Source organism: Rhinatrema bivittatum, chromosome 4 (assembly GCF_901001135.1).
Source record: "Rhinatrema bivittatum chromosome 4, aRhiBiv1.1, whole genome shotgun sequence".
NCBI classification, from domain to species: domain Eukaryota; kingdom Metazoa; phylum Chordata; class Amphibia; order Gymnophiona; family Rhinatrematidae; genus Rhinatrema; species Rhinatrema bivittatum.
In genome coordinates, this window is record NC_042618.1 from 408,892,969 (window position 1) to 408,917,278 (window position 24,310).

Here is a 24,310-nt window from a genome sequence, read left to right on the forward strand (position 1 = left end):
AATTCATAGTTCACAAGAGTCTTGTTGAAGCCCTTCCTGGCATTTAAGTGCACAGCTTTTAAAAATGTTTAATGTACTTCCAGTCATGTGATATTGGGTGTCTCTCTCAAAAAGCCAGCTCAAGACCTGGCTTTTTGCTAAAGCATACACTTAACTTTTCACTCTACCTCCCCACCCTCCCCACTCTCCACTCTCCTCCCCTTTTTCCCATTCTACTGCCCCTCTCTCCCCTCCCCTTCTCTCCGCCACCTTCTTTTTCTTTATCACTGCCCCCCCTCTTCCTTCGCTCTCCTCTCTCCTTTTCCCCTTCTCACTTCCTAGCCTGATTAAAATTAACCTCATAGTTTTTTTCATTTGTACATATGTATATATTTGCAAACTTTATTTATAATTTTAGTGCAAAACTTCCCATGTTATTTTCCCCCTCTCGTTAATGCCTTTGTTATCATGTTTTACTGTTCAATGTAAAGCGCCATGCAGTGCGTTTGTTTTGCGTTACAATGTGAACCGATATGATATCCTGGATGAATGTCGGTATATAAAAATTTTAAATAAATAAATTTACAGACTTCTTATATAGCACCTTTAACAAAAGCGCACTTACAGTCTCAAGGCAGTTAAAATATGAAGGTCAAAGCTTGGGATTTCACACAGGAAAATAGTGACTTGTTTAAGGTACACGGTCAGGTATAAAGGAATTCTGAACTAATTTCCCAGGTGTTCTCCTGAATGATAAGCTCCACTCCTCATCGCACTTCATTGTGTTTTTGGCTTATTGAATATTTTGAAAGAGAAAATTATTTAACTATGAGACCAGTAAAGTTGGCTCATCCCTAAACATCAGAGTATTTATTACAGGGAGACTGCCACAGTAGGCAGAAGGATGCATCACGAAGCTGTAAAATATCAAGGTAGTTGGTGGGGATATTTTTAACAACAGGACAGTGTTGGTGCTCTACTGCTGTTGCTGCTATACTGCAAAAGCAGTAGATACCAACCAATCAGGCTAACATTGTGATCTGATTGGCTGAGTCTGAATTGAGCTGTTCTGAGAAATGAAAATATGTATTTTACCATTCAGAAGCAGGCACTAGTTCTGTGCCCTTGTAGGTTGGTTCTTTTAGATCTACATTTCCTAATCCTTTAATCTCTCACTCAGTATTTAGTCACAGAATGGCTAAATGACAAGGTAGAGAAGCAAGAGTGTCCCATCGAGTGCCCTCTGCGTATCACCACTGACCCCACCGTCCTGGCAACTACCTTGAACATGCTGCCGGGCCTCAGCCACTCCCCGTTGATTTGCACCACCCCCAAACACTACATCCGCTTTGGATCACCATTCATCCCAGAACGACGCAGGCGGCCTTTCCTTGTAGATGGGACCTATGGCTCCTGTAAAAAGGTAAGTTGTTGCATTTGTACTTCTCTTTGTATATTTGTGAGCTTATCTTTGTAGGTACTTGCCTGAGTTCTAATGGCTTGTGGGAAGTATATCTTAATGCTTGTTCTGTGTGTGCTTGTATATGTGTGTGTACCTGGCTGTGTGGGTCTGTGCCTTTGCTCTTCCTGCATGAGTTCATCCATCTTCTATGTGTACCTGCTTGTATGTTTTTGTTGGTGTACATTCATGTTTGTACACAACTTTGTACACTGCTGCATATTTGAAATGTTTTGACAACAAATTAATAGTTTGAATGGTGTTACACTGGCAGCGATGGATGAAACAAGCTTTGGATGAAGGTATGACGCAGGCCTCATGTACCCCAGAAGAGAACAGAACCCAGTCGCTATACCAAAGCAACGAGAGCTGCAGCTCTGCTAACATCTGCAAGGACAGTGCAGGTAAGTTCAGAATAGGTTGTGGGTAATTGGAGCCTTCTATTTGAGGTGCTTATGGTTGAAAAAGCATTGAAGGAGTTGCTGGTAGGATGCAGGAAAGAATGGGTAAGCTCATCTGGGAGCCTCTAAAGTGGGATAGAGTATGAGCGAGCATCCCCATGCATTGCATTGGATGAAACAGAAGCATTTGTATGGTACAAATGGATATCAGGCTTACTGAGGGAAAGTCTCTAGAGGTGGTAGGAAATGGTGGGAAGGAAAAAGCTATGATAAGGTGAAGTTGAGATGATTTTACTGCATATAGTTAGCAAAAGTATGCTTGGAAATCATTGAGCCTTCTGTTTACCATAGATTTAACGACCCCCTTAAAGAAATGGAAGTCTCGATATCTAATGGAGCAGAATGTTTCAAAGTTATTGAGGCCACTGTCTCCCATCACCCCTCCACCTCCCATCCCTTCGGCCTCCGGCTCACTGAGCCCGCTGCTCACCACACCCTGCTCCTCCTTGCCCGGAGATGAGGAATGTCGCAATGGATATGGCCTGATGTTTTCTCCAATTCCTTCTCTTGCTGCTAGTCGCTGTAATACTCCACTACAGTTTGAGGTAAGTAGTGACCTGGATCAGGGAAATCAAGCAGAAAGAGGTGCGGTATGCATTAGATGAAGTACTGGATTATTTTTGGGCTTTCTAGCTCATACTTCAATCACTTAGACCTCTTGCTCTCTGTTGGAGAGTAAACAGAGACTGCATGATGTCTAGCATAGAGTTCCCTCAGTACAGGCCTGGAGGCCCTTTCCTCTCTTTACATCTGTTCCAGTTAAACCAGGTTCTTTTTACAGAGCAGTCTGTTCTGCACTACTTGCTGGAGTTTCAATGTTAATTGTTTTCATCGCTCTATCAATGAAGAATATGAGTCTTTTCACTACACAGTTGGGAGGTTGGTGGAGATGTGCCCGTTTTGCTCTGGTCCTTGTGAGGCAAATGGCTCATCATCTCCTTGCCCTCACTTGAATGGCAGTGATCTCTTGCCTTACCCTGGGTATGTGGGGCTTCCCGCTCATGTCTGAGAGAAATTGCCACATTCTAGTTTTACTGTGATCTCAATGAACATAATCTCTTGGCTACACTTCAGATGAGAAATCCATTGGCACATGTGTAAGCTCATAATCAGAATGATTCTGGCTGCTGTTCAGATTTTCCATGCTTTTAGGCATCAGCGTCCTAAACTGCTGAGGTTACCTTGCGCTCCAGTTTTCTGCACCGGAACAGCACAACATGGAGCAGCTTTCACAACTCTGTTGTGAGTTTCCATATAGAGAAGCTGGCTTTGGGAAGCACTTCACATATCAAGAGGGGAAGAGCACCTATAGTACTGTAGCATGAGCTGTTAGAACAGTTTTAGTTTGAAGCAGCTTACTGCACTGGTTTAAAGTGCTCTGATTTATGAAGCTTGTAATTTCTGTGTTTACTGGACCTTGACCCTTGGGAAGATCACTCATATGACCCATCTCCTCCAGTCCCTCCACTCCCTTTCCTTTCAGACCACACCTGCTCCCTTATACACCTATCAGCTTAAGGAGCAGATTCTCTATTTACTAAATTTAGCTCATTTTTAACAGGTTTTCATTTCAGCAGCTTCTGTTCCATTAAGTTGCCATCAGTTCTGATTCTGATACCACTGAGCACTGTGTTTGCAGAATTTTATTTTATTTTTTTTTTTGCAGTTCCATAAGATGTCCTCTGCTGACAGACTTTTTATGTTCTCTTGCATTTACCAACTGAGTTTAGCTTCTGCACTGGGGGTAAGAAGCTGTGAAGAAGTCACTTAGGAAAGAGGAGGGACAAACATGCTTGTTCTCTGAGAATCTGTTTACATGATGTCTCTTTAAATTGCTGATCACTTGGAGAGAAGAGCTTAACCAGAAACTCTACCTGTGTCAATGAATGTGGTGTTTCTGGGTTTTGCACATGGAGTTTTGCCCTTCTTAATGTTATCCAAATTAAGTTTAGTTTTTCTCCGGACCTGGGCAGTGCGTTGTGCCCCGTGAGTGGCTCCAGATATTTGTATCCCCACCTCTTACTTCTTGATGCCACCTGCCTGCATGCCATAGAGCAGTAGCTCTCACACCTATCCTTAGAGCCCCTGCTAGCTAGTCTGGTTTCAGGAAATCCTTAATGAATAGGGAGATGTATTTGCATACATTAGGTTTGGGAGCCAAGTTGCAGGCAAATGTATCTCCTACATATCTGTTAGGGATTCTGGAAACGGGACTAGTTTGAGAACCACTGCCAGTGGATATGTGTCCTTAGAGCAGAGATCCTAGTAACAAAACAAGGGCTCTTGGTGTTACTCTGGTTCTCCTCCTTGTTGCAGAGAAGGGCAAAAAGGGAAGTGTTCCTCTTAGCAGAGGCAGCTTTTCCTCCAAATTCCCCTCTTCCATCTGTCACTTGGCAGATATTTGGGGAGACGGTTAATTTAAGCCCAGGTGTACTAAAGAATTTTTCCCATTTTGTATGTGTGGGAAAAATACTTCATAAATCTGGCCCTTAGTGGGGGAGAGGGTAGTAAGGGTTGAATCAAAGCGGCCTTTTATTTTTCCATAGTTTTGGGATTTTTGTTTTGTTATGTTCTGGTTTTTCTTTTTTTCTTTTTTTTTTCTTTTTTTTTCATTTGGAGCCCAACATTAACCACAGCTATTATGGGATTTGGTTTCCTCTTATTTGAGTAAAGCTGGATTGCATCCTTTTTCTGTCATGTGACCACAGTGTCTCCAGTCGTACAACTCATTGAAGCACATAGATTTCTTGTATTCTGCTATGGATGCCCCAGAATACAGAGAAATCATTTCTAATCTGCACTTCATTTCTTCTCACCTCTAGTTTGGATTTCACTCAACAGCATGAGACTCAGTAGCACTAATATTTAAATCAACAGCAGTAACAAAAACCTCTACGTACCGTGTGCATTTCCAAAAAGTCTCACAAGCCATGTTAACCAACCACGTGTTTTCTGATTCTTTAGAAATAATGCAACTCAGAAATAATACTTTGAAATATATTTATTTATTTTTATTTTTTTTTTTAAACTTCCATCCCACTTGTGTAACCAAATCATTCTGCCTTCTAGAATAGCTGTGGCTAACTTCTCTGCTTGTTATTACTTTCTTTTGTATTCAGTTCTTGTTTGTTTTATTTTGCTTCTTGACTTTTTTGAGTAGATGAATAACAAGATGCTTTTCCCTCCTCTAGAACATATCCTCCCCTGAGAGTTCCCCTGCGCATAGGCCCGAGTCCCTGTCACCCGAGGTAGTTATCACACCATCTGAATCGCACTCTAGGAAGCTGTAAGCATGTGCTTGTGTGTGTGTGTGTGTGTGTGTGTGTACGCCCCAACCAAAGGGGCACTGAAAGGGTGGAGAGAAAACGCAGGCACTGAGAGAACTGGCAAATGAGACACTGAGGGTGAAGGGGGAAGACTTTACAAACTAAATGAGCGCCTGAAGACTGTGACCGTGTGTATGTGTAAGAGAAGAATGGGGGGTGGGGGGGGGGGTGGGAAGGAGCAAGATGAAATCAACCAGAAATGGTGTTAAAGCTTGCAGAGCTAATATTTTCATAGTGATGGAAATGCTGAAGAAACTGCCAGCTAACTGCAAAGGGAATTGCAATGAAATAAAATCTTAACATTTTGTTTTCTAACGATTCCAAAATGACAAAAACTTCAGTGTGATATGCGGGTATTTTTAAAACTTGGTAGGGAGAAGGGGAAAGAAACGGGCTCCAGGCTGTGTCCTATTTCTGCCTACTGGACACTGGCACGCAATCAGCTCCTTTTTCTCATTTGAACACTGGTGGAGGCGGCTGCTTTAACTTTGGTATAGAAGGAAGTAGATGGCTGAGCGCTTTCGTGGGAATGGCTGCTTCTGTCTGTGGCTTGCCGGATTGTGGGGTGTTTGCTGCTGCCTGTTGGATAGTCAGTCTTTAGTTCATTGTCCTTACTCTCTGGGAACGTGATAGTCTCTGTTGCAATGCTGATGTCATGATTCTCTGTTCCATTTCAAAATCAAATAGTTCTTTTCTCTCTGCTCCCCTCCACCAAAAGTACATGTGAAGAAGCTACTACCTTCGGCAAAACCACTAACAGCCCTTCCATGTATGGGCTGGGGGGAGATAAGCTGAACCCCTCTGGCTCTGGTGAAGTTTCTGGTCTCTCTGCGGTGGCACTATGAATGCCTGAGTAGCAGATCCAGTGGAAAATCTATGTTTTTGCTACTTCCCTCTTCAGCTATTTCTAGCTACAGTTGTGATGGTTTTCTATGGCATGGGTAAAAGGCAGCATGGGATTTAAAAATTAAAGGTGGGTGGGGAGAAATCTTTAGCTTTCAAAAGTGTTTCAGTAAGCTGTAGGATAACAGAAAAAAAAACTAGGTTTTAATAGTGATTTTAAAGCACAGTATGTTCTCCTTTGAAGTTTCTTTTCATGTAGAATGACATTGTGTGTCTCTGTTCTCCATTCCCAACCCTTCTGATTCAATCTGCCATTTTTCTGTTTTCACCCCTCTTTCTCTCTGCTTTTACCTTTTCCACCTGAACCCCTCCTCTGCCTTCCTGCCCCCCTCCCCCGCCCCCAAATTTGTTTTCTGGTTTTTACAGCCCTGCCTTCGGACAGATTTGGATTTAGCAAAGGTTGGACTCTTGGACCCCAGTGCTCACAGCTGCTTAGAGAACCTGACCCTCCTCAATACAGGACTTGCTGAGCTAGCTGCTCAGTCGCCCAGCACCTCACAACCATACAGCAACACCTCAGAGACTGGCTTCTTGTGTCGGAGTGGAGAAGGACAGACATCACTAAGAAACTCTGAGCAGGCTTTCCGGACAGAATTTAATTTAATGTATGCCTTTTCCCCTTTGAACGCAATGCCACGAGCGGATGGGTCACTACAGGGGTCCCCTCTCTTAGGAGACAGACAGCCTTCACAGTCGGAAGGAGTGTACTGCAGTTCTCCAGCTGAAGGATATTTTAGTAGACTTGGGCAGGGACTTCTCAAAGAGGCAGCACAAGGATCCATGTCTCCTTGTGGCGAGAGGACATGTGAGGGAGTAAAAGCATCTCCACAGAACCCACCGCAGAAGAAAAAGGCAAGTATGAAAGATACCTGGTCTCCAGGCAGCCTTAAAAGCTATTTATAAAAATGAGCATGACTTGATCTTTCCTAGGTCTAACCTTGTGCATAAGACTACCAGATTTATCCTGGGAGATTAAATGTAAGAAGGAATGAATCATTTGCAACCCAAGCTTTGTTTTCACTGTATAATTTAAAATCCAGCATGTTGGCATTTGTAACCAGAAGACATGGACTGAGGCCTTTCAAAGCTCTCCAACAAAGACATTGGAGGTGCTGTTAAATTTTGAGTGCTATAGAGATCCATACATACAGGAAAAAATATTAAGCTTCAATCCTTTCCAAACTTCTTGTTCAGGCTCTGTAAGAATATTTTGTAACCTTATTTATATTTATTTCTCATTTACCACATATCAGATACCAGATATGGCCAGAACGGTATACAATTAAAAAAAAAAAATACAATCAATGTAAACATAGAAATGACGGCAGAAGAAGACCGAATGGCCCATCCAGTCTGCCCAGCAAGCCTCACACATTTTTTCTCTCATTCTTATCTGTTACTCTTAGCTCCTTGTTCTATTCCCCTTCCACCCCCACCATTAATGTAGAGAGCAGTGATGGAGCTGCATGCAAGTGAAATATCTAGCTTGATTAGTTAGGGGTAGTAGGGGCAGTAACCGCCGCGATAAGCAAGCTACACCCATGCTTATTTGTTTTACCTAGACTATGTTGTACAGCTCTTGTTGGTTTTTTTTTTTTTTTTTTCTTCTCCCCTGCTGTAGAAGCAGAGAGCCATGCTGGATATGCATTGAAAGTGAAGTATCAGGCACATTTGGTTGGGGTAGTAACCGCCGTAACAAGCCAGCTACTCCTCGCTTTGTGATTGCGAATCCTTTTTTTTCTTCACCCCTGTCGTTGAAGCTATGCAGGATATGCGTGAAGCATCAGGGTTTTTTTTTTTTTTTTTTTTTCCCCCTGCCCTTGAAGCAGAGAGCTATGCTGGAAATGCGTGATGTATCAGTCTTTCTCCCATGCCGATGCAGGAGAGAACCATGCTGGATATGCATGGAAAGTGAAGTATCAGGCACATTTGGTTTGGGGTAGTAACTGCCGTAACAAGCCAGCTACTCCCTGCGTTTTGAGTGCGAACCCTTTTTCTTCTCCTTTGCCGTTGTAGCAGAGAGCTCTGCTGGATGTGTGAAGTATCAGTTATTCTTCTCCCCTGTCATTGAAGCAGAGAGCTATGCTGTATATGCATTGAAAGTGAAGTATCAGGCATATTTGGTTTGGGGTAGTAACCGCCGTAACAAGCCAGCTACTCCCCTCTTTATGAGTGCAAATCCTTTTTTCCATTACCTCTTGCTGTTGAAGCTTAGAGCGATGTAGGAGTCACAGTAAGCATGTGTATGTTTATTTAGTAAGGGTATTGTGTCAATAGCCATCATTCTGGCGAGTCACCCACTCTTCATTGGTGGCCTCTTGACTTTATGGATCCGCAGTGTTTATCCCACGCCCCTTTGAAGTCTTTCACAGTTCTGGTCTTCACCACTTCCTCCGGAAGGGCATTCCAGGCATCCACCACCCTCTCCGTGAAGAAATACTTCCTGACATTGGTTCTGAATCTTCCTCCCTGGAGCCTCAAATCGTGACCCCTGGTTCTGCTGATTATTTTCCTACGGAAGAGGTTTGTTGTTGTTTTTGGATCATTAAAACCTTTCAAGTATCTGAAAGTCTGTATCATATCACCTCTGCTCCTCCTCTCCTCCAGGGTGTACATATTTAGATTCTTCAATCTCTCCTCGTACGTCATCCTATGAAGATCCTCCACCTTCCTGGTCGCCCTTCTCTGTACCGCTTCCATCTTGTCTTTGTCTTTTTGTAGATACGGTCTCCAGAACTGAACACAGTACTCCAGGTGAGGCCTCACCAAGGACCTGTACAAGGGAATAATCACTTCCCTTTTCTTACTCGATATTCCTCTCTCTATGCAGCCCAGCATTCTTCTGGCTTTTGCTATCGCCTTGTCGCATTGTTTCGCTGTCTTCACATCATTAGACACTATCACCCCAAGGTCCCTCTCCTGCTCCGTGCTCATCAGCCTTTCCCCCCCCATCGAGTACAGTTCATTCGGATTTCCACTCCCCATATGCATGACTTTGCACTTCTTGGCATTGAATCTCAGCTGCCATATCTTCGACCACTCTTCCAGTTTCCTTAGATCCCGTCTCATTCTCTCCACTCCTTCCGGCGTGTCCACTCTGTTGCAGATCTTAGTGTCATCCGCAAAAAGACAAACCTTACCTTCTATCCCGTCTGCAATGTCGCTCACAAAGATATTGAACAGGACCGGTCCCAACACCGATCCTTGCGGCACACCACTTAAAACCGCTCTCTCTTCAGAGAAGGCTCCATTTACCATCACACATTGTTTTCTGTCCGTCAACCAATTTGCAATCCAGGTCACCACATCGGCACTCACTCCCAAGCTTCTCGTTTTATTCACCAGTCTCCTGTGCGGAACCGTATCAAAAGCTTTGCTGAAATCCAAGTAGATGACATCTAGTGCTCTTCCTTGATCCAATTCCTTGGTTACCCAGTCAAAAAAGTCAATCAAATTTGTCTGACAGGATCTTCCCCTGGTGAATCCATGCTGCCTCTGGTCCATCAATTCTCCAGACTGTAGATAGTTGACTATTCTCTCTTTCAGCAGTGACTCCATTACTTTTCCCACCACCGAAGTGAGGCTAACCGGTCTGTAGTTGCCTGCCTCTTCCCTGTTCCCACTCTTGTGAAGCGGGACCACCACCGCTCTTCTCCAATCACTCGGCACCACTCCCGTTTCTAGGGATCTATTGAACAGGTCACACAGCGGACCCGCCAGAACATCTCTGAGCTCCCTCAATATCCTTGGATGAATCCCATCAGGCCCCATGGCTTTGTCCACTTTCAGGTTCTTTAGTTCTTCCCACACATTTTCTACTGTAAAAGGATTTTCATCTATTCCCCTTCCCTCCAGTTTCTTGTTGTTTAGAGATGGTCCTTCTCCAGGGTCTTCTTTAGTGAACACAGAGCTGAAGTATTCGTTTAATATTTCTGCCATTTCTTCGTCTCTCTCTACACATTGATCATTACCACCTTTCAATTTCACTATACCACTTTGGACCTTTCTCTTTTCGCTGATGTATCTGAAAAATGTTTTGTCACCATTTTTTATCTCCTTGGCAATCCTCTCTTCCACTTGACTCTTTGCCAACTTGATTAATTTCTTTGTCTCCCTCAGTTGATACAAATATTCTTCTTTGTGCTCCTCCCTTTGGGATCCTTTATATTTCTTGAATGCTGTTCTTTTAGCTTTAATTTTGTCAGCCACCTCCATTGAGAACCAGATAGGTTTCAGTTTTCTTTTGCTTTTCTTTACATTTCTAACATATAGAGCAGTTGCCTTGGTGATTGCTCCTTTTAGATTGGTCCACTGCTGATCCACATCTCTCTCGTTCTCCCATCCTTTAAGTTCTTCCTCCAGGTAGTTCCCCATTTCCTCAAAGTCTGTGTTTTTGAACTGTAAAACTCGGGTCTTTGTGGTTCTTTTCCCTATTATTTTAGTGATATTAAACCATACCGTTTGATGATCACTGCTGCTGATACAATAAAATAACATAATACATTAATAGTCCTAATCTATACACTTCCGGGACAGTTTATCTATATCATTCTCGATTTAGGATTTGCCCAGGCTATGATGGAAAAAGCCAGGCTTTTACCTTTTTCCTAACATTAAGATAGTTCTATTCCACTCTCATCTCCAAAGGTGCTGAGTTCCACAACTCAGGACCTCCAACTGAGAACATTCTTTTCCTGTTTGATTCTTTTCAAATGTCCTGTTTAGATGGAACCAACACCAAAGCCGCTGATTTTGAGCATAGATTTACGAGTAGGGGTATCATTCTTAATCTTTTCTTGTAGATAATCTGCACCCTCTCCATTTAACGCCTTATACATCAAGGTCATTAGCTTAAAATTAGCCCACTTTTCAATAGGTGAGCAAAGGTGTCACACTCACCCTCCATGGAAGATCAAAAATCAAATGCGCTGCCATGTTTTCCTTCCATTTCATCCTGCGATACTATTTACAGTTCAGTCCTTCGGGTGCGTTGTTTCCCCCTCCCAGCAGATGGAGGCAGAGCACACTTTCTTTTCCAGTGACATCACCACTGCTTAGAGGTGGTGCAGCCAAGAAAAGACCGAGCATTCTCTGCCTCCAGCAGATGGTAGGACTCACTGGTGGTGCAGCAGGATTTGGTCTGCAGTGATGCATGCATAGGGGCCAGGCCATTGGTTCGTCCAGCAGTGCGAGTCCACTTAGGGGATTCACAGTCCTAGAGGGAGAATACAAGCCCTCTGTCCATTTAAGCTTGGCTTCCTTTTGTTTCTTAAGATTTGGCTTGCAGAAATCTCCCTTTACCTGATATGAGATGTAACTTCTCCACATTGGCCAAGTTTCTCCATCTTGCTTAAAAAGAAATTAAAAGTTGTGAACATATACTGTAAGTTTCCTCTGAGTAAATCTTGCCTTTATGTAACCCTCTGTAAACACCAAAGATTCAACCTATATAGTTATATAGAGAAATAGATCTGCAGAAAAAAAATTGCTTGTATATGTTGAGTGTTTGCATACAGCTGGGAGCATCATATACAATATGGCGGTATAGTATGTGAATGGCCAAGGCCATGTAGGAATCTTGCACTGTCCTTGTTTTTTTGCACTTTTGGAATTTTGGTCCCTGATGGCTGGACAACAAACTCATTTCCAATGGTAGCAGCTCCTGGAAGATCAGAGGAGTTTACATACTCAGCTGTAATTATGGATTTTAGCATCCAGGGCTAACAAGTGTGTGTGTGATTCCTTCTTCATTTTACTCTCTTCCTCCCTCTATTCCAACCTGGAAGGCAGGAGGAGAGCTGCACTCTTCCTAGATTGTCATCTGTTGCCAGCTCACATTTGCATTTCAGTCATTTTTCTGCCCCCAAGAGCTTTCTGTAATGAGCAGCTGCTCCCCCATTCCTTGTTATGGCCCTGAAATTACTGACCTATTAGCAACTGTTTGTTTTGTAGTTTGGAGAGCAGCATTTGGAATTGTTTTTCATGTTCTGCCTCATTGCTGGATCCATGGTAACTCAGGCTAATCTCATTCCGCTCTTTTCTTTGACCTTGAGGATCTGATGTGAACTGTCCTCGAGACAGGGCACAGGAGTCACATAACAGCAATAACAGTACTTCTCAGACTGATAAGTTATACCTCTCATGAGCTTTTGATGACAATGGGTATTTTCATAATTCACCAGTAGTATATGATTTGATGTAGCTGCTGTCCCATTTCTCATAAGCCTGCTAACTTGCTCACTTTTACCCATACAGTTTGTAGATATAAAAGCTTACTTATACCCAAACCTGGTAGTTACAGGATGGGTATGGTATAGGTGATATATCTCTATATACTCTGCTTATTGTGTCCTCCACCTGCTCTTCTGTTCAGTGCATTGTGGTCATCTGCTAAATTGCTCAGATAACATTCACTTGGCTCCTTACTGCCCCTTTGACTGTAAAGAGTAAAAACATAACAATATTATCATTTTATTTGGTATTGTAGGAGGGGAAGCATGTTAAGAGAGCACTCTCTAAAAGCCCAGTCCATTTGAATAATTTGTCTATAGCATTGAAAACCTAGTTGGTTCTGACGTATTTTAGCACAGCTTTTTATATAATCTGACAAATTTTAGCACATCTTTTTGTATAATCTGACTTGAATTATGGTTGGGGAGGGTTCTAATGAGTCACCTTGTCTTATGTTGGAGCTACCGCAGTGCTTCCTTTTAATTACTGCTGCAGCAGAATTTTCTGTGCATCTTGCAACTGAGCACCAGATAGCACACTGCAAATTGGCAAACTGTCCAGGGAGAGAAATTGATCTGGATCTGTGCTCACTTTCAAAGAGAGGATCAGGGACGCGGTTTCCCGGTAGGCTGTAAGCTGACCTGATTATAAATGAGTCTGGGACCCCCCTCTCTCTCTCTCTCTCTCACTTTAGTCAGTATAATTTCAAGAGGAAAAGTGGGCGGTGGGGGGGGGATTCTAGAACATAGATACACAGAATATGGTGGTAGATAAGGACCTCCAGTCTGCCTTAGTTCCATTCCTGTTTCACTACCCTTAGCTAACTTCCAGCTTCCCTTTGCTTTCTCACAAGTAAGGATTCGTTTGGACCTATTCCTTGTTTTCTTGAATTCTGATACTTTTTTGGCCTTCTCCACCTTTGCTGAGAGACTGTTTTACATCTACCACTCTGTGAAGAATTATTTCCTGTTACTCTTCATTCCTATCCTCGTTGAGCTTCCTGTCATGTCCTCTTGCTCCAGGATTTCATTTCCACTGAAAAATGATTGCTGCTTGTGCATTTTGGAGATATCTGAAATTCCCTGTACATACCCAGATCAGTCCAGACTCCTGGCTTTTCCCTGTACGTACCAGGATCAGTCCAGACTGCTGGGTTATGCCTTCCTTCCAGCAGATGGAGTCTGAGAGAAAAACTAAAAAGCACCGCCCATATAACCCGGGGTGCTCCCTGCGATCCTTCAGTATTTTCTCTGACTCCAGCAGATTGAGAGGCATTCCTGCTGTCCTGATATCTGTTTTTTTCTTTGGGGCTGTGGCCCTTCAGGTTTGAAAAAAAAAAAAAGAAAAGGATAAATCAATAGTTTGATAAAATTCTAGGCTGTGTGATACAGTTTCTGCGCTGGTGACTAAATCAGTTTAAAATTAATCAGATATACAGACAGTAAAAAAAAAAAAAAAAAAAAAGAGAAAGTAGTTGAAGCAGCCAGTTTCGGTCAGGCAGGCAAGGCTCAGTCCTGCCTTTTTCTTTTCCCGGAGTTTGCGAGTAGGGCCCGGTGAGTAGAGGGGGAGGATTCACCGGTGGGCCGGTCACACTCCCCCTCTACCAGAGACGTTTCTCTGACCCTCAGAAGCCGTTGCCCGTGGGTGGATTGCTATTTTTGTTAACAAAAAAAAAAAGAATAATCATATAGGGAAACGAAGAAAATAAATTGCAGACTTTGTTTTTATTACCTGGCATCCGGCTTGCACCTGCCTGTTCTCCCGGGCCTCCAGGGGGTGGAGTCCTCCACCCGGCTGCCTCTTCATGCCTCGTGGCATGGCTTGCAGTTCTTGTAGAGAGCTGGGTATCCGGCTCTCCCGTGAAGGCCTCTGCTCCCGGTGCCTCCCGGGGGCGAGGGGCCTTCACAAAGTGGCGTTTCGACGGGGGGGGGGGGGGCAGCTTTTTCGTGGTGCCGGCAGCCGCGTGGGGACCGCGTGGCAGGAGGGCAGGGGCCTAGCTCGCTCCCGATCAGCACGGGAGCGGCAGCCATTTTGCCTGCCTCCAGTGGGGATGAGGGCATTTCAGATGAGGGAGAGGATCTTCCCCCTCCACTTTCCCCGCCTCACAGACCCCGCGGTTCGCCGGTAGTACCTGCCCCCCCCGGCGCCCAGGCCTTTGGGGGGACCCTTAAAGCGGCGGACACCATTTTCTTCGAAGTTTATTTTATTGATGCATCAGGCTTATTTGGAAGCGGAATCAGAGTGGGATGACAGCGCTCCCACTCCAGTCAAAGCCCCAAGGGTCTCGGGGAGCAAGTTACAGCACAGCGTGCGTGATTCCGCGGACCTGGGGGAGCCCGGGGGTCCTGATCCAGTGGACCCGGTGGATCCGGGTGTCCCGGATCCTTTTGCCCTGGATGATAAGGGTGATTCCGCCTCCCAAGTGAAGGGCGATGATCCGCAGTCCTACGAATATTCCACAGGGAGGAGCTTAACCACCTAATTTTGCATGTGCTGCAGGAGCTGGAGCTCCCCGGGTCTCAAGATCCGGCGGAGGTGTCTACGGGTGATGCGGCGTTGGCAGGACTGCGCGATCTGCCACAGACTTTTCCGTTCCACCCGAAACGCTCGCAGATTGTGTCCCAAGGAGTGGGAGGCCCCGGAAGCCTCCTTAAGGGGAACTAGAGCAATGGAGAAGTTATACCCACTCCCTAAGGAGACACTGGAACTCCTGAAGGTCCCCAGGGTGGATTCTGCTGTTACAGCCATCGCCAAGCACACTACCATCCCGATGACGGGGGGCACAGCCCTCAAGGACTTGCAGGATAGGAAGCTAGAAGTGTTGCTTAAGCATATATTTGAGGTGTCCGCCTTGGGAATCCGAGCGGTGGTCTGTAGCAGCCTTGTGCAACATGTCTTGCTCCGCTGGGTTCAGCAAATGTTGACATCGCAGGCTCTTCCTACGGGGGAGGCTGAACAGGCGGCGCGTATGGAATTGGCTGTGGCCTATACGGCAGACGCCCTATATGATCTACTACGGACCTCGGCTCGCACCATGTCCTCTGCGGTTTCTGCTTGTCGGCTGCTGTGGCTCCGAAACTGGTCTGCAGACTCCTCTTCTAAAGCTCAGCTTGGGTCTTTTCCTTTTCAAGGTTAGTTGCTGTTTGGTGACTAGCTAGAGCAGCTTATCAAAGCCTTGGGGGACAATAAGGTGTACAAGCTTCCTGAGGACAAGCCTCGAGCGGCTCGTTCTGCCAGTAATTTCCGTGGCCGTTTTCGTGGTCAGCGCCATTTTCGCTCCGCTAGGGGGGCATCAGGCTATGCTCCTAGGCAGTCGGCGTCCAGGGCTCAGTCTTGGTCGTCTTCCTTTCGAGGCAGACGGCCCCCGCGTGCTGGAACCCACGCCTTTGCCAGCACTAGCAAGACTGCACAATGAAGTGACGCCAACCCATTCCTCCGTTCCATACATCGGGGGTCGACTATCTCAATTTTACGAGGAATGGGTCAAGATTACATCCAACCAGTGGGTTCTAGATATTATACATCACGGCTACGCTTTGGATTTTGCTTGTCCCCTCCGGGATCTTTTCCTGATATCCCCTTGTGGGCCGCTGCACAAGCGACAAGTGGTGCTTCAGACCCTGGAGCGGTTGTGGGCTTTGGGGGCCATTGTGCCGGTTCCTCCGTTCGAGCGCCGAACCGATCGATACTCCATTTACTTTGTGGTTCCCAAGAAGGATGGGTCCTTCTGCCCGATCCTGGATCTCAAGCAGGTCAACAGAGCACTACGTACCTCGTTTTCGGATGGAGACATTGTGGTCCGTCATTGCCGCGGTCCACAAGGGCGAGTTTTTGGCTTCTTTGGATCTGACGGAAGCGTATCTTCACATAGGAATACAGAGACAGCATCAGCGTTTTCTCAGATTCATGATTTTGGGGCAACATTTTCAGTTTCGCGCCCTACCTTTTGGGCTAGCAACGGCTCCTCGCGTGTTCACCAAGATGGTGGTGGTAGCGGCAAGCTTGCGTCGGGAAGGAATCCTGGTACACCCCTACCTGGACGATTGGCTTATTTGGGCAAAATCAGAGCAGCTCTGCCGGTCGGCGGTCAGATCGGTGGTAGATCGGCTACAGTCTCTGGGCTGGGTTGTCATTTTTGCCAAGAGCCAGCTCGTCCCGACCCAGGTACTGGAGTTTCTTGGGGCTCGCTTCGATACACGGGCAGGCAGTCTCCCTACCCATCGATCGCATGGACCGGTTGATGTTGCGAGTCTGCCGCTTGCTCTCTCTTCCCTCCCCGGTGGTGTGGGACTATTTGCAGGTGCTTGGATATATGGCGTCTACCCTGGAGCTAGTCCCTTGGGCCTTCGCTCATTTACGACCATTACAAAGAGCACTGCTCTCGCGTTGGGATCCCAGGTCGGAGGAGTACCAGATCCCCCTACCACTTCTCGAGCCGGCCAGGTCCAGCCTCGACTGGTGGTTGAATCCGGACCACCTGTTGAAGGGAATCTGTCTCGAGAGTCCTCCATGGATGGTGGTCACGACCGATGCCAGCCTGTCCGGTTGGGGGGCAGTGTGCCAGTCGAGGTCGGCACAAGGTTTTTGGACTCCGGCCCAAGCACAGTGGTCCATCAACAGGTTGGAGACCAGGGCAGTTCATCTAGCTCTACAACACTTCTTGCCAATGTTGCGCAACCAGGCGGTACGGGTTCTGTCAGACAATGCCTCCGCGGTGGCCTACATAAACAGGCAAGGAGGCACCAGGAGTCGTCCCGTGGCAGACGAGGCCAACTGCTTGATGAGATGGGCGGAGCGCCATCTCGACTGGATTGCGGCATCGCATATCGCCGGCGTAGACAACGTGCAGGCTGACTTCCTCAGCTGACAGCACTTGGATCCCGGAGAATGGGAACTGTCGGAAGAAGCGATGGGCATGATATTGCGGCGGTGGGGGACTCCCCACCTCGCCCTGATGGCGACTCATCAGAATGCCAAGGCGGCTCGCTTCTTCAGTCGTCGGCGAGACTACGGATCCGAAGGGGTGGTTGCTCTGGCCCTTCCTTGGCCCCCAAACATTCTTCTGTATGTATTTCCTCCGTGGCCCCTGATAGGAAAGGTACTGCGTCGCATAGAAGCTCACCAGGGTCCAGTGGTTCTGGTAGCGCCCGAATGGGCGCGGAGGCCTTGGTTCGCCGACCTAATCAACCTAGCAGTGGACGGCCCGCTACGCTTCAGCCACCTACCCAACCTTCTACGTCAGGGTCCAGTATTTTTAGAGCAGGCAGATCGCTTTTGTCTAGCGGCATGGCTTATGAAAGGAGGAGGTTAAGGCGTAAAGGTTATTCGCATGCAGTCTTATCTACCATGCTGCGAGCCAGGAAGACCTCCACATCGCTTGCCTATGTTTATTTATTTATTTATTTTTAGTTTTTATATACCGGAAGTTCCTGTATACAATACATATCACTCCGGTTCACAGGTAACAGAGATAACTATCGCCAGGATGGCGATTTACAAGGAACATATCAAGGAAAATATCAAACGATTAATCTATTATAGAGTAAAAACTACAAACAATATCAACTTAGAACACATAAATAATGCAATGAGCTTTACATTATTGTTGTAATAACAGGAAGGTAGTTGTTGCTCTTCTTGCTTTTAGCTCTCAGGGAAAGCTTGAAGGAAGAGCCAAGTTTTGAGTACGGGTCTGGAAAGTTTGTACAGGTCTGGAAACTTTCCAGACCCGTAAAACTTTCCAGTAAAACAAACCCGTAAAACTTTCCAGACCCTATGTACGGGTCTGGAAAGTTTTTGAGTCCTGGTGCCAGGGATGCAACTTGTCCCCTCGACGGGCCACTATCATTCACCTGTTGTCCTTTTTGCAAGCCGGATTGCAAAAGGGGTTGTCCTACAGTTCGCTTCGGATTCAGGTGTCGGCCTTGGCCAGTCTCCGTGGTAAAATTGATGGAATTTCTGTTGCAACTCACCCAGATGTGGTGAGATTCTTAAAGGGGGCCAAGCATTTGAAGCTCTGGTGCGGGCGGTCTGCCCGTCATGGAGTTTAAACTTGGGCCTCCGGTCTCTTTGTGGATCACCCTTTGAGTCTCTGAAGCGAGCGACGCTTAAAGATTTGACGCTCAAGGCGGTTTTTCTCGTGGCAATTTGTTCGGCCCGACAGGTTTCAGAGCTTCAAGCCCTCTCCTGTCGAGAATCTTTTCTGCGTATCTCTGATTCTGGTGTCTCTATTCGCACTGTCCCTTCCTTCTTGCCTAAGGTGGTATCTGTGTTTCATGTCAATCAATCCGTAGAGTTACTGGCCTTTTCCGATGCGGATAAGGATTTGCGACGGTTGGATGTCCGTAGGGTCCCGTTACGCTACTTGGAGGTCACTAATCCTTTTAGTCTTTCAGACCATCTCTTTGTTTTGTGGAACTGGCCTAGGAGAGGGGCTCAGGCTTCTAAGACTACTATTGCACGATGGTTGAAGGACGCCATTGCTTCTGCCTACATCGGTAGCGGACGCCCAGTGCCAGAAGGTCTTAAGGCGCATTCTCTGCGGGCTCAGGCGGCTTCCTGGGCGGAGAATCAGTGCGTGTCACCGCAAGAGATTTGTCGGGCGGCTACGTGGAAATCATTGCACACTTTTGCTAGACATTACCGGCTGGATGTTAGGGATCCCGAAGTGGATTCCTTTGGCGGTAGTATTCTTCGTGCGGGACTCTCCAGGCCCCACCCCATTTAAGGCGGCTTGGGTACATCCCAGCAGTCTGGACTGATCCTGGTACGTACAGGGAAAGGAAAATTAGTTTCTTACCTGATAATTTTCGTTCCTGTAGTACCAAGGATCAGTCCAGACACCCGCCCGTGCGCAGGAGAGTCCAGTCAGCAGTCCCTATATTCTATTTTTCCACAGATTGTTGACGACTGAGTCTTATTGTTAAATAGTTCTCTTTTTTAACTTGATCTAGTCACTGGTTGCAAAAGCGTATTAGCTATTGGTCTATTACACGCTCCTCTTTATCTTTAGTACGTTCATTCTGCTTTGATATCGATAATACTGAAGGATCGCAGGGAGTACCCCGGGTTATATGGGCGGTGCTTTTCAGTTTTTCTCTCTGACTCCATCTGCTGGAAGGGAGGCATAACCCAACAGTCTGGACTGATCCTTGGTACTACAGGAACGAAAATTATCAGGTAAGAAACTAATTTTCCTTTGCCTCCCTTCCAGCAGATGGAGACTGAGAAAGTTTCGCACATCTGTGTGCCACCTGCAGTCCCTCAGTATTTCTCTGTCTCCAGCAGATGGAGGTGGTGCAAAACCTGTGGTTCTGTACTTGAATAAAAAAAAAAAAGACAAGGCAGGAAAAGGAGAAGAAATTCCTCCCAGGGGGGGTTGGCAGGTCCTGGTGGGACCAATCCCCCTGGCAGCAAGTTGTGGATGAGCAGGGGTTGGAAATCCAAATTGCTTTTTTCTGGTGCGCTGGGGTTGACAGCTGGTGGTCTGGCTCCCTCCCCTACAGTGAGGATTGTGAGAAGCCTCTGCCACTCTTCTTCAGAGAAGTAGTTTGTCACTTGTTTGTAAAGTTAAAAAAAAAAAAAAAAAGATAGGAAGTGACAGGAAAGCAGCTGCTTGTCTTGTCACTGGTGGCGGCCAGAGGCAGGGTGCTCAGGCAGTAGTGCTGTTGCGGCTCCTGATCCTGGCACCTGCCACGTGGTCAGTCATGCTGGCCATGAAGTGCGTGAGCCGTTGCTTTGCCTGCGGAGAGCAATCTTTGCGGCTCTTCCGGGCTGGCCGATGCTCCTGCTGCCTCTCGGGGTGGGGGGGGGGGGAGGGTTCATTGCAGGGTACTATAGTGGCATCGGGTAGGCAGCACAGCCTGGTAAGTTGATGGCTGTCCTGGAGGACGAGGCTGATCCATTCCTGCGTGGCCATTTTGAAAACTTTTAAGGCCGCTGAGGAGAGAACGGCACGGGGAGGGGATCTCCCGCCAGCTCTGTCGCCTGCTGATTTGAGCTCCAACGAGGCCAGGGAGGTCCTAGAGGAGCAGTCTGGTGAAGATCCTGATCCCCTGAGGGGGATTTGGGGTATTGTCCTCGTTTTCCCCCAGACTTTGTACTTTTATTACACAAAGTATATCTGGCTAGTAAGTCCAATGGAATTGCTCCCCCAGGTGCAGACTTCTGAGGGGCCACTCAGAAAAGTGCCCAGGCGGTCGGAGATGCAGGAGGCCACAAGGGTGCCCTTGGGGGATGGTCTTCCCGATGCACCCCCCCCCCTTCTTTCAGTGGTCAGGATCAAGAGGAGGAGTCGGGGAAAATTCCTCCCATGGACAGGGACTCTCCTAAAGTCGTTCGTCTTTTTCAGAGAGAAGAGCTGGGTCCTATGATCCTGCATGTCCTGGCAGAGTTGGGCATGGTGGTTCTGCAGGTGGAGCCGGACCAGGATATGGTAGATCCAATCATGGCGGGCTTATGGGGCCCAGCCAGGACTCTTACTTTTCAAAGGATGGTTCAGCAGTTAATCGTCAAGGAGTGGGATACTCCTAAGACAGGCTTTAAAGTCAGCAGGGCTATGGACAAGCTTTATCCCTTGCCGGAGGAGACTGGAACTCTTGAAGGTACTGAAGATGGATGCTTCCGTGTCGGCGGTCACGAAAAGAACCACCATCCCAGTGGATGGTGGGTGTACCTCAAGAAGATATTTGAGGTTTTGGCCCTGAGCATCCGAGCTGCAGTGTGTAGCAGTTTTATGCTTCGAGCAAGCCTGAGATGGGTACAGCAGTTACAGAGTGCCAGAGATCTCTCGCCCCAAGATTCTAAGCAGGTAGAACGATTGGAGGCAGTGGTGACTTATGAAGCCAATGCCTCATATGATCTGCTTCGTATTTCTTCTAGGATGATGGTGTCTGCAGTATCTGGTAGGAGGCTCTTGTGGTTGCGAATCTGGTCAGCGGATGTTTCCTCTAAGGCTCAGCTTAGTGTGCTCCTCTTTAAGGGCAAGTTTCTTTTTGGAGAAGATTTGGAACAATTGATAAAGCAGCTTGGTGATAAGGTGCACAAGCTACCGGAAGACAAGCCTAAGGGGGCCAAAAGTTTTCTGCCGGTTTGCTCTTGCTTTCAGGGCCAAAGGTGCTTCCGTCAGAGCAGGGCTCAGCGCAGGCCAGAGACAAACCTCGGGGAGGTCTCAGTCCTTTTGCGGATGTAGAGCAAACTGAGATGGTTCTGGCCAAGGGTTTAGTGGAAACAAATCAGCACAAGGAAATGAGGCCAAACCCACTCCTCGGACCCAGTCATCGGGGTCGGTTGACTCTCTTTTACAAAGAATACATCAAGATAACGTTAGACCAGTGGGTTGTAAGCGTAATGGGACGAAGCTACACTTTGAGCAAATTCTAATCTCTAAGAAACCTTTTCATGGTATCTCACTGTGTTTCACCAATGAAGAAACTGATAGTTCAGGAGACCATTCAAAGGCTGAAAATGGTGGGGGCCATTGTTCCTGTTCCCTGAGAGGAGTGGAGGACGGGACATTATTCTATTTACTTTGTGGTGCCAAAGAAGGAAGGAACCTTCCGCCCAATTCTGGATTTGAAGGTGAACAAGACTCTCAAGGTTCCACGTTTACGGATGGATATTCTCAGGTCTATCATAGTGGCGGTGCGCAGTGGGGAGTTCTTGGCTTCCTTGGATTTGACAGAAGCGTATTTGCACATTGATATCCACCAGGATCATCAAAGATACCTCAGATTTATGATTCTCGGGAAAACATTTTCAGTTTTGTGCTCTTCCTTTCTGCCTAGCCACGACTCCGAGGACTTTCACTAAGGTGGTGGTAGTAGCAGCTGTCAGAAAGGAGGGGTTACTGGTTCATCCGTATCTGGACGACTGGCTCATCTGAGCAAAGTCGGAGGAACTTTGCAGACAGGCAGTGGAAGTGGTCTTGCACCGCTTGAGATCCTTGGACTGGGTTGTAAACCTGGCCAAGAGCCACCTTTTTCCTTCACAGGTTCTGGAGTTCTTGGGTGTGCGCTTCGATACCCGTGTGGGCAAGGTCTCTCACAGAGGAGCGAATCGTCAAGCTGCAGGCACAAGTGCAGTACCTGTTGGACACCGAAGTACCCAAGGTCTGGGATTACCCACAGGTTCTTGGTTCCATGGCCTGGACTCTGGAGCTTGTCCCGTGGGCGTTTGCTCATATGAGACCTCTACAGAAAACATTGCTATCCTGCTGGGATCCGATGTCAGCAGTTTCATCTTCCACTTCCGCTTACAGAATTCGCCAGGTCCAATCTTGGCTGGTGGCTTGCCCAGGACCATTTGGGGTACGGGGGGGGGGACCTCGAAGTGCCTCAGAGAGTGGCAGTGACGTGGGGCTAGGGGGCTGTGTGTCAGTCCCAGTCAGTACAGGGCCAATGGTCAACAGAGGAGAGGTGACTTGGTCCATCAGTCGTCTAGAAATAAGAGCGGTGCAGTTGGCTCTGGAGAGGTTTCTTCCTCTTTGGCGCCACAGGGCAGTCGGAGTCTTGTCGGGCAATGCGACAGTGGTGGCCTACATCAATCGTCAGGGAGGAACCTAGAGTTGGCTGGTAGCTCTGAAAGCGGAGATTCTGATGTCCTGGGTGGAACAGCATTTGACCTTATTAGCGGATTCGCACATAGCGGGGTCCGACAATGTGCAAGTGGATTTTCTGAGTCGACAACAGTTGGATCCCAGAGAATACAATGGCCCTCATTTCTCGCAAATGAGGCACTCCTCACATGATTCTGATGGCAACTCAGAGGAATGCCAAGGCGCCGCATTTCCTCAGTCACAGAAGAGAGCACGGAGCAGAGGGGGTCGATGCCCTGGTGCTTCCTTGGCCACATGACGTTCTGATCTGTGTTTCCTCTATGGCCTCTGGTGAGCAAGGGTAGTAAGGAGAATATACGTCCACCCAGGAAAGGTGATTCTTGTGGCTCCGGAATGGCTGCGAAGGCCTTGGTTTATGGATCTGGTCAACCTACCGGTAGTCAGCCCCCTGAGGCTGGGCCATCTATCAAATCTTCTACAGCAGGGGCCCTATGTTTTCAGATCAAGCGGCTTGGCTTTTGAAAGGAGGCAACTAAGGAAGAAAGGTTATCCGGAGGATGTTATTTCTATTCTGCTGCAAACTCGCAAGACCTCTACTTCCTTGGCATGTGTCTGGGTTTGGAGAGTCTTGGTATATGGAGCCAGAGGGTTATTCCTCGGCAGGCGTCAGTGGCTCAGATTCTGGCTTTCTTGCAGAGAGGTCTGATGAAACATTTGTCCTTTAGTTCCCTGAGAGTGCAGGTGTCGGCCTTAGGCTGCTTATGGAGCAAGATTCATGAAACAACTCTGTCTGCGCATCCAGATGTGGTGCATTTTCTTCGTGGGGTGAAGCATTTGAATCCCCCTGTTCATAAGCTATGACCTTGGAACCTTAATTTAGTCCTTAGGGGTATGTGTGAGGTGCCGTTTGAGCCTCTTAAGAGAGACGACATAAAAGATCTGTCTCTGATTTTCTTGGTAGCGATTTGTTTAGCTAGAAGAGTGTCTTAGCTTCAAGCCCTGTCCTGCAAGGAACCCTTTTTGCAGATTTCAGATTCCGGAGTTTCGCTGAGGATGGTTTACTCCTTTCTGCCGAAAGTGGTTTCGGTGTTCCCACTTAAGTCAGTTGGTGGAGCTTCTGGCCTTTACAGATCTGGAGATTGATATCTCATGCAAGGGAATTGAGGCGTCTGGATGTCAGGAGAGCCTTGTTGCAGTATCTAGAAGTCTCTAACACTTTTCGGCTGTTGAATCACCTTTTGGTGCTATGGAGTGGTGCAAAAAGGGTAAAAATGCATCAAAAGCCACATATAGCACGTTGATTGAAGGAGGCCATTGGTTCCGCATATATCTGTCGCGGTCGGCCTGTCCCAGAGGGGATAAGAGCTCATTCTACCTGTTCGCAGGCAGCCTTCTG

At 47.0% G+C, this 24,310-nt stretch overlaps 1 protein-coding gene across 1 annotated transcript in view; it reads left to right on the forward strand.

The window, feature by feature from the left end:
* SETD5 (SET domain containing 5) overlaps nucleotides 1-24,310 on the forward strand; it is a 238,685-nt gene that overhangs the window by 176,412 nt on the left and 37,963 nt on the right. The window contains 4 exon segments of the mRNA XM_029601121.1: nucleotides 1,160-1,402; nucleotides 1,713-1,842; nucleotides 2,191-2,444; nucleotides 6,495-6,980. Coding sequence (XP_029456981.1) covers nucleotides 1,160-1,402; nucleotides 1,713-1,842; nucleotides 2,191-2,444; nucleotides 6,495-6,980 — 1,113 coding nt within the window.